We start from the raw sequence: 10,742 nt of genomic DNA, 5'->3' as shown, positions 1-10,742 counted from the left end.
CTGGGAGGAGGCGGAAAATTTTTTTTCTTTCTTAATAAAAAAAACAATAAAAAAAAAGAAAAAAAAAGGAGAAAAAAGAAAAAAAAAAGATCCAATTCCGATCAGACACAGCCTGCTCTAGCTCAGGAGAACCCAAACTAAGGCACAAATCACTCTTTCTCAAAAGAGATTTGTTTCATTTTTGTTTGTGTGGCTGGTGGAGGGGTATGTGCATGGAAATGCGGGTTCCTGCTTGGCCTAGGGACCCTCGTTCCCCGGGGCTGGGGTTAGAAGTGTTTGTAAGCTGCCAGATGTCTGTGCTAGGAAGCAAACTTAGGTCTTGTGCGAAAGCAGTACAGGCTCCTGGCAACTGAGTCCTCTTCCCAGCACCACACAAACCACTCTTCATGTTTCCCACGAAGTATTTACCCTTATTGTGTTAACGCATATAAGAAAGAGATGAAAATTAAACAAGAAATCACTTCTCAAACCAGAATGAAGCTACATTATGATTCTCTTTTTTTTTTAGAAATACATTTTGTTTTATTTTATCTTATTGAAATATGGGGAATTTCCAGGGCCTTGTGCATGCCAGGAAGTCCCCTGCCAATGAGTTCCAGCTAGAATCCCACATTATCATTCTTCTGCTCACATATAACAGAAAGAACAAATCATTGGGGCAAATGAGAATTCTGTACAGATTTTCCATCAATGCTATCAAGATGATGTGTACGAATTACCTATAGTTGGGCTTTATTCAATATTAGATTCATATACATGAGTCTAAATATGTAGAAGTACGGTGGGCTGCATCCCTGGAACCCGGCCACCCGCATGGCTAGCTTTATACCCGAAATAATTACATGGAAACTGTATTCTTTTAAACACTGCCTGGCCCATTAGTTTCAGCCTCTTATTGGCTAACTCTTACATATTGATCTAACCCATTTCTAATAATCTGTGTAGCCCGCGAGGTGGCTTACCAGGGAAGATCTTAACCTGCGTCTGTCTGGAGTGGGAGAATCATGGCAATTCCTGACTCAGCTTCTTTCTCCCAGCATTCTGTTTTGTCTACTCCGCCTACCTAATTTTCTGTCCTATCAGAGGCCAAACAGTTTCTTTATTACTTAACCAATGAAACAACAAATAAAAAGATGACCCTCCTCCATCATAAATATTTTGTGCCTTGTAACAAATATATACAAATAGTATGTGTCGATTCAGATGTAAAATAAAATAAGATTTAAAAACCAATTTGCAGTCTAATTAGAGCCAGAGCCTTTGAGAAAAGCACAATTAGTGCCTCAAATTACACTATTTGAAAAAAAATAAACGAAGAGCCTTCTTAAGCCCAAATCACTAACTTGTAAGAGGCTCAGCAAAGAGTCACATATGAGGTTTCCCCAAGTATCTTTCTCACTAGAAAATGGAAGCACATGGGCTACTGGCAGCATAAAGCCTTTCGTCACTACAGTCTGCATTTTCCAGTTCTGACAGACTAATTGGTGTGTGTGTGGGGGGGGACAACGACTTGGATGTGTTCTTGGAAAAATGGTATTTCATTGAAAGAGAAACTGCTTGATTTGTATAAAATGTGCTCTGTTAGAAACTGACTTTTCAAGAGAAGGAAAAACCTGCCTGTTAAATGATCCTCTGATCCCTCCAGAGAACTTAATGAAGGCTTTAGCTTTTGGAAGCATTAGAGAGAGCCAATGGGCCTCATGATTAAGATTTTGATGCTTCTTTACCTTTGCAGTAATGTGAAAGTCAATATATATTCCCTTATTTTTCTTTATTTATTGGCATATTCTGGCTATATCTGAAAAAGGATATTGAACCATTGTAGGTTGGTCAGACTCGTCAATTTGGAGGATTCAAAGTTTCAAAGTTGAGTAATTACTTTTAAGTAGTTGAATTGCAGTCCTGGGCACAGGAACACACTATGACCTTGAGGAGTTCATTTGCCACCTTGGCGTCAATTTCTTTTCAGAAAAGCTGAGTCAGGGAACTAAGTCAATGGTTCTTCATGTCTTTCTCTTTCACAACATCCATAAAGTTCATAACCACAAGAATTTACAATGGCCAACTTAAATTCCATTCACCTTCTTTCTAAAAGGGGTACATTAGAAAGCAGTCAAGGGGCTTCATTTTCACAAAGCTCTTGAATGGATCCCCTTGGATCCATTTAAAATTATCCAAATTTAAAACCTTTATTACTAGCAGTTATAATAACTTTAACAAAATTATTTGAAACCTTCTTTACTGTTGCTACATGTGCTGTAAATTATTGTTGATAATTCAGTGACTATTTCTAAAAACATTTTAGAACATTAATATTGAAAAATTGTGGTACTTGTTTGAGAACTGAAGAATACAGACCAGCACCGGCTTTGTGTGGACCTATTGCTAAAAGCCTGAAGACTTTTCCTATCTAACACGAGAGTGCTAAAAATATATGGTTTCCATTATTTTAACTAAATTACTAAGTGGTAAATGGGGGGATCCACTGTTGGCCAGTCCAGTTTGGCCCCATGCCTTGTATGCGTTTTTGAGGTCACAATAGGAAAACTTTTTAAAATCATTTGAATTTTGATGTTAAAACACGATCAAAGATCATTCATGTTTGCCTCTCCTCTACGCAATGTCTCTGATCACTTCATCCGAGTGTCCGTGTGTGTATCGGCGCAAGTGTGTGTGGGACAAAGGAAGCACAATGAGTCATGTGAGTCCTTGTGGAGGTCTGGAATGAAATCCCCGAAAACCAGTCACCTCCAGCTCCAATCCATAACCTCCACAGAATTGGCTGGCTTAGCTCAATATTCTCTGAAGAAATTTCTATTTGGAAGATGAAATTGAAGTGCACTTATAAATTGGTCTTCTCTGACAAAGAAAGAGATTTTTAGTCGTTTCTTTAAAAGCCATAAGTGGTTTCCCTAACTGGCAACAAATCATAGAGCACTATTCTCCAGCCCCAGCCAGGCTCCACAGCCTTGTGCATGAGATAAGATGCCTGATGATTTGCTGTTTTCGCCATTCTTCCTGTCTGACCCTATTGATTTTGAAAAAAAAGAAAAGAAAAAATTTAATTGGCTAAAATTGATTGATCCAGGTGTCTGTGTAGATGGTTTCAGTATCACTTCGGCTATTATTTTATCACATACATTGCAGTATATGACTATACACTTCTATTAAATCTCAGCTTTGTGGCACTGCCAAAATCCTAATCGCGTATTTCCCGTTAGTCTCTAGTGGTAAATTCATATGGTATGCTGTGTAACGGGGACCCTCCTCTCCCAGAGATGGAAAAGAGAGAAAGGGCTCAAATTTGGGTGAAGGCAGAAAATCAAAGCAAAAGTGTAACAGTGTTTACAAGGAGCTTTCCTCTGCTATCAAGGAGCCCTGTCAAAGTCTGAGAGACATGATAGAGACTGACAGTTTGGAATTCATCTCCATGTAGCTAGTTTGCCTAAATAAAGCAGTAGGAATATCAAATACACACACTACATGAGAATACCCTATGCAGAGCCTTTCAGTGCGTGTCCATAGCTTTTGTGTCATCGCCATTAAACAGACAATAGACAACTTACGGGAGAAAGTCATTTCAGGAAGTTCAGTTTATTGTGTTTGAAACAATGCGTCATAGAAAAGCAACTTACATTATGGTGGCCAGAAAGCAGAGAGAATAGGCAAGGTTTCCTAATGAGTTCATCCTCTCTGACACACTAGAGCTATGCTTTCCTAATATCCTAGATGCTACTCAGTCCAGTCAAGTTGAAGAGATTAACCATCACACAGCATTCTCTTATTTTTCATAGGACATATACCATTCATTTTCTCAAAAATCTAGATGACACTAGTATTTTCAAAAAGCCAGTACAGTTTTGGGCTAATTCAGCTGATTTTGCTCCAGATTCTGTTTGGCTTTAGAAATGGTTCACTAGGATTTTAGAATATTAGTACTGAGGTTAGTAGATACGAATAAAAGAATATTAGTACTGAGGTTAGTAGATACGAATAAAAGACTATTAGTACTGAGGTTAGTAGATACGAATAAGAGAATATTAGTACTGGTCAAAGGAGACAACTATTTGGGAGAGGTTTTTCTTATAAAATTCAACCTGCTAGGATTATAAAAATTAAGGTTGCATATAACCTGCTAAAAAGAATGCATGTCTAAGTTCTAAGCATTGGTTGTTTATTCACCACGGTATTTTAGATTCAGTGATTTTTTTTTGTTGTTGTTGTTGAAAACTATAAAATGGAACCACCTTTTATCTGATGTTACCCAGTGAGGTGGAGTGAAAAACAGGGAGCATTTATCTGTTATTTTACAGCTTTTGCACAAATTATCTTGATTATCACTAGAGCGTGACTTTATGTGACTGGAATAAAATATTTTATGTCGTGATTAGGGTTTCGATTGCTGTGATGAAATTACCATGGCCAAAGCATCTTGGGTAAGAAAAGGTTTGTTTAGCTCATGCTTCCACAGCGCTGTTCAGCACTGAAGGAAGTCAGGACAAGGACTCAACCTGAACAGAAGTAGGTGCAGAGGCCATTCAGGGCTGCTGTTGACTGACCTGCTCACAGGGCTTGCTCAGCCTGCTTTCTTATAGAACTTGGGACCACCAACCCAGACCTGGCACCACCCACAATGGGCTGGCCCCTTTCCCATCAATCACTAATTAAGAAAATGCCCTACAGGTTTGCCTACAGCCCCATCTTGTGGAGACATTTTCTCAGTTAAGATTCCCCCCTCTCAGAGAACTCTAACTTGTGTCAAGAGAACCTAAAACTAGCCAGCACGCCTTATCTACCATTGCTTCTCAAACACGATGCACGCTGAGTGGACCAAATTGGGGACTCAATAAGTATTTGTTGAGTGAGTGATTGAACTACCCTATAATATAGAGCATATATTGTGCCCCATCCATTTTGTAGGTGAAGTGCATTGCAGAAACATTCAGTGACTTGCTCCAGGTCATGCAGCCAATTAGTAATGCTGCCAAGGCTGGAGGCCATCGCTATAGATTCCAAAACCTCAGGGGAGACTATACTTTCAGGGATTATTTCCATAGCTTCTTAAAACCTGAAGGTTTCCCCCACCCCCCAGGTGATTTTAAGGATTTATTTAAATGATGTGCCTCTGGCACTAATTGATAAGACACCACAGTCTCCCTGGGCTCTACTTATCCTATCTATCTATAAAATAAAAGAAGGCATGGCTAGATGACTTAAGTTCTCAGCTGGACTGATAACATGGGATTAATTTACGATATCATGTATAATATTAGTCTTGCACCTGAGAGCGGTATACCAAAGAAGGGGTGCTGAAGATGGGGGCCAGTGAATCTAGATCTATCGGGTAATTGAGAGCAAGGAAGCCCAAGGACCACTGTCACAGATACATTCCTTTTGTCGTTTGTTTTTCAAGACAGGGTTTCACTGGTTGTAGCCTTTGGTATCCTGGGTCTCATTCTGTAGACCAAGCTGGCCTCAAGCTCCTAAGTGCTGGGATTAACTGCATGTACGTGCCACCACCACAAACTGACTGACAGAAACCTTTTTTGTTTTTGTTTTTTTTGGGGGGGGGGGTTGTTTTGTTTTGTTTTTCAAGACAGGGTTTCTCTGTAGCTTTGGAGCCTGTCCTGGAACTAGCTCTCGTAGACCAAGCTGACCTCGAACTCACAGACATCTGCCTGCCTCTACCTCCCAAGTGGTGGGATTAAAGGGTGTGTACCACCACTGCCTGGCAACAGATACATTTCTTAATAGTGAGAGAAAACTGCCAACTGGAACCTCCCCTTAGTAATCCTTTTGCTGGTAGGTTTAGAGTGCAAAAAGGCTCTGCCGAAATTCTGATTGTCATCAAACAACTATTTTGGAAGCTTTCTGCCCCTAATGACTTTGTTAATCAGCTAATTCCTCTTGCCCCCCCCCTTCACCACTGGCGCATGGCATGCCAACATCACCCATGTGCTCCGTGTCTGTTAGAGGTCAGTAGATAAGCTTTTGTAATGAATTCATTGGAAACACACTCCTTTGCTGTACATGCCAGTAATTTCAGAGATGAGTTTCAAATTTTTACTTCAGTGAAAGAAAAGCCAGCTGTAGATACCGGTAGCCACAGATCCTTAAGCTTCCTTTGCGGCAGCTCTGCAAGTATTCACTTCACTTACATTTGAAGCTTTTTTTTTTGCCTTTTCAGAATTGAATTAGTCCCGACAACCTAGAGTGACACATTGTTTTCCAGAAAAACCAAGTAAAAGTAGAAGGCCCTTGTAAATTCCTGCCTCTAGTTTCCTTCAGCCAATAGCTCATTTAGAATCTACTCAAATGGAAGATGTCAAGAACATTTAGTCCGTTGTACTTGCCTTGGTTAGCATGGCATAATCCAACTATACAATGATGGACAGATGAAAACTCAGCTAGAATTAGAGATGTCTTATACAACTGTGAACGGGGGCTACTACAATTTACTGAGCAGAAAGAAGCACTGTGTACACTCCCTCCCCTGCAGAACATAATTCCAGCGTTCAGGATTGACCAGATCCCATTCTCTGTCACTTACCGGAAATTTCGAACCACGGAATTGTGACCCTTTCTAAGGGTTGCATTGTTGAACAGGATCCTCAAATTAGACAGCATCTTCTTTTGCTCGTGCCAAGGAGGAAATTTCTGCTCTGGAGAGCTCCTAAGCCAGTCAGGCAGTGGGGGCCACTGGCAAGCTGAGAATGCTTTCAGTTGAAGAGAGGGAGCAAAGGTCCTAGCACTTTATCAGATCAGCCTGCTTAGAGACAGCCAGGCCAGGGTGCGTGCGGGGCCACTTGAACTTTAAGCCTAACTCTGGTGTTGTTTTTTAAAGAAAAAAATCCTAACTCTTTCAGAGCCCAAGCTCTTCGTTTTTTCATAATGTATTTATGCTGTCACTTGCTTGTATAAAATCAGTTGACAAGTATCCATTGAGCATGTAATATATGCAAGGCACTGCGGTGCTGGCTGCTGCGAAGGGACACAGAAATAACTCATTCAGAAAATGGGAATTGGCAGCACAAAACCCCAGATGGAGATATGACAGCCCTGAGAATTCCTGTTGATTTTGCTTTCTTACCTGCCACTCCCAGCCTTTCCAAAGAAACAAATAGAAAGAGGGTCGACTGGAAGTTGGGTTTCCATGGCAAAAAGCATAGAGGCATAGAGGTATAATGAAAAGATCTCAGTCCCAAGGTTCCTTTTATGTCTTGCACATAATAGACCTTTAATAAATCAGTAGGCATTTATTGATTCTGGTATGAGCTTACATCGAGCACCAGTGACTCCCCCAGCAACTCCCAGGTCACTGAGATCTGCAGCTTCACATCCGTGCATTTATCCAGAGCTTGAAATTGACTGGTTTCAAATTCTCATCTGTGTCAGACAACAGGGTAGACTAGAATTTCAAAATAGGAAATGATCTCATCACTGCAGAGCTTAAGATTTCAACAACTGTGATAGCATTCATAAATAATATTCCTAGTGCATGTCCATTTGGAAGATTCAGATAAAGTTGTTCTGCATAACACAGAAGTGGAAAACATTTAAGCCAGGAAGGGTGGAAGACAATGCGGGGAGAGGCAGCTGTCTCCTCTTGTCAATTCATATGACTTAGCAACCCCTGGTAGGCACCTGCTAGAAGTTTGTAGAATACCACAAGTAAATATCATTTGAAAGTCAGCTATGGCTACTTCAGGAACAAACACGGTTATGAGAGCATCATTGATATTGGCAAGGAAATAAATCTTGACTCTTCCCTTCTACTTATGGAGAATGATTTCGGATGAACAGGGGGAAACTGAATTTCCAAACTTCTGCTAAATCTTATGTTCTGGAAAGAGCTCTCCAGGCAGAAGCAGTGGTTTGTAAACGCACAGGATAGAAGGCAGAGGGTGAAGGTGCCGAGGAGGAGAGAGGATGGCTGTGTGTTTGAGAAGACAGTGAAGCATCTTTGCGGTGGAAAGGCAGGCCAGCTGGACAGGTCTGAGGGACTAAAACTATTCTTAGAATACACGGAGGGGAGGGGATGCTGGGCCAGATCCTGAAGAGCATATGCCACTAGAAAGCTCCGAGCTTTACTCCAATATTGTTAGAAATTTGTGTCATCCACACAACCAACTCATAGGTGCAGTGTTTGGGCAAAATGCAAGACTTTAGGCTACAGAATGTGGGCAGCATTTCAGAAAGTAAGTCACCAGCCCTTCTAATTGAAGGAAGTAGAAGCTCAGAGTGGGAGAGGGCTAAGAGAAATTGAAGTTACCACAGAGACTGGGTTAGAGGCCCCGCACCACAGTTGGGAGGGTACTAAAGGCTATTTCCTTGACTCTCAAAATGAAGCTATGTCAGTGGAATGGAGAGGTACATCTCAACTAGGCCGACTCTGATTGCATCACACACGAAGGGCTTTTTTTTTTTAACCATTTAGGCTTTGTGCTTGTATAAGTTATTTGTCTCAGTTGCCACAAAAACACCAAGAAAAGATAATTTAAGGACTAAAAGGATGATTTTGTCTTACAATCATATGGTGACGATGGCCTGGCTGCAGGAGCCTGAAGTAGCTGGTCACATTGCATCCACAGTCAAGAAGCTCTCCTTTTTATTTATTCCAGGACTCAAGTCTTTGGAATTGTATTGCTCACATTCAGGGTGGCTCTTCTGCCCCAGATAACCCAATTTAGAAATTTCATCTGACAGAGATTGGTTTCCATGGTGATTCTAAATCCCATCAATTATCAAGTTGATAATTGAAATTAACCATCACAGTGGTCATCCTCAGCACTCATCTGTGTGTACTTACTTAGCATCAACTGCCTTCTTTGGCTCCTTACCTTTCCATTTCAGACATTCATTCATCTCTACCACAGAAACGAAATAGCCATGCTAAATCGTTGTCCTGGGTGGGCTCTGAGAAATCCAGTGATAAATAGGGAAGATGAGTCACGATTTATGTATAATATACATATTTACATATATATCCTATATATATATATATACATGAAGAGAGAGTTAGGATATATATATATATATATATATATATATATATAGTCCTAACTGAGCCCAAGCAACATGTCACTTATTCTTTTGCTTCAGGGCACATGAGACACCCACTTCCCTAGCTTGGCCTGATGACTGTGTGATATAGGATGGGTTTCCTAAGTGAGGTATTATTGGTCTTGGATGAGTTATAACAACTGGGAGCTTTTCAGACCTGTAGAGAATTATAGAAGATTGTACAGTAAAGCAAGGAAGTTGGCTGTAGACTCAAAGAAAGGGACAAGTGGCACATATGGATAACCACAAATGATCACACCAGGAAGGATGAACACCATCCATACACTGACTGCTTAAAGGAAACTCTGCCACCACCAAGCACACCAAACCATGGATGTTTGTGTCTTGTTCCTGCACCCCAATACCCCATTCACCATACTCACAAATAATGTCTACTTTATAGTTCAAGCTTTCTGCTTGAGAATATGTTCCTCATTTTGGTCCCTGCCCCTTATATGAGCAGCTGTAAAGTATGTTCAATACATGCCTCTTTGTTGTTGTTGTTGCTGTTTGTTCTTTTTTTCGAGACAGGGTTTCTCTGTGTAGCTTTGGGGGCCTGTCCTGGATCTAGCTCTGTAAACCAGCCTATCTTTGAACTCACAGAGATCCACCTGTCTCTGCCCCCCGAGTGCTGGGATTAAAGGCATGCACCACCACTGCCTGGTCTACAGATGCCTCTTAACAGTCTTCACTAGAATTTATTTAATTTCCCTCATAGCCCATGGCAAGTTGGCCATCAACATATGTTGTATTAGTGGCTCTCCTGACTCATTTTCCTTCTGTCCTGCTTCTGCTTTCTAAGATTTGTGCTGGCTGATTTTATGTCAACTTGACATGAGCTAAAGTCATCTGAGAGGAGGGAACCTCAATTAAGAAAACACCTCCGTAAGATTGGGTTGTAGGCAAGCTGTAGAGCAGTGGCTCTCATCCTGAGAACCCCTTTGCCAACCTCTATCTTCAAAAATATTTACACTACAATTCATAACAGTAGCAAAATTACAGTTCTGAAGTAACAACGTGTAGGGTTAAGCCAGCCCCTTTAGGGGGCGGGTTTGCCTCGGGCGAATGTAAACTGATGGGTGCGCGGGAGGCCGCTTGTCCCTTTTCCTGCCTCCTGTGCTACGCGGGAATCGGTTCTGTAAGTTTATTTAACCATTAAAGCTGTATATATTCTTTAATATCTGCCTGGATTTATTTATGCCGCTACAACAACGAAAATTTTATGGTTGGGGGGGTCACTACAATAGGAGGTATTAAAGGGTTTAAGCTTTAAGAAGATTGAGAACCACTGTTGTAGAGCACTTCTTAATTAGTGATTGATGAGGGAGGGCCCAACCCACTGTGGGTAGTGCCATCCCTGGGCTGGTGGTCCTGGGTTCTATAAGAAAGTAGGCTGAGCAAGCCACAAGAAGCAAGCCAGTAAGTAGCACCTTCCATGACCTCCGCATCAGCTTCTGCCTCCAGGTTCCTGTCCTGCTTGAGTTTTTGTTCTGACTTCCTTCAATGATGAACAGTGATGTGGAAGTGTAAGCCGAATAACAGCTCCCCAACTTGTCTTTGCTCATGGTGTTTCATCATAGAAATAGAAACCCTAACGAGACCAATCTCTTTCTATATACATAGAATAAAAATAAAATAGATAAATACTTTTAAAAAGATTATGAATTTGAGCTCTGAAT

The 10,742-nt window shown here is 41.0% G+C and overlaps 1 protein-coding gene across 1 annotated transcript in view; it reads right to left on the bottom strand.

The window, feature by feature from the left end:
* Positions 1-6,782, bottom strand: part of Otc (ornithine carbamoyltransferase) — an 85,375-nt gene extending 78,593 nt beyond the window's left edge. The window contains exon 1 of the mRNA XM_005352846.2: positions 6,551-6,782. Within this exon, the coding sequence (XP_005352903.1) occupies positions 6,551-6,627 (77 nt within the window). The 5' untranslated portion in view covers positions 6,628-6,782. The remainder of the gene's footprint in view (positions 1-6,550) is intronic.
* Positions 6,783-10,742: the final 3,960 nt, after the last annotated feature.

This window comes from Microtus ochrogaster, chromosome 10 (assembly GCF_000317375.1).
Source record: "Microtus ochrogaster isolate Prairie Vole_2 chromosome 10, MicOch1.0, whole genome shotgun sequence".
Classification (NCBI taxonomy): domain Eukaryota; kingdom Metazoa; phylum Chordata; class Mammalia; order Rodentia; family Cricetidae; genus Microtus; species Microtus ochrogaster.
This window is presented reverse-complemented; position numbering and strand designations above follow the sequence as displayed.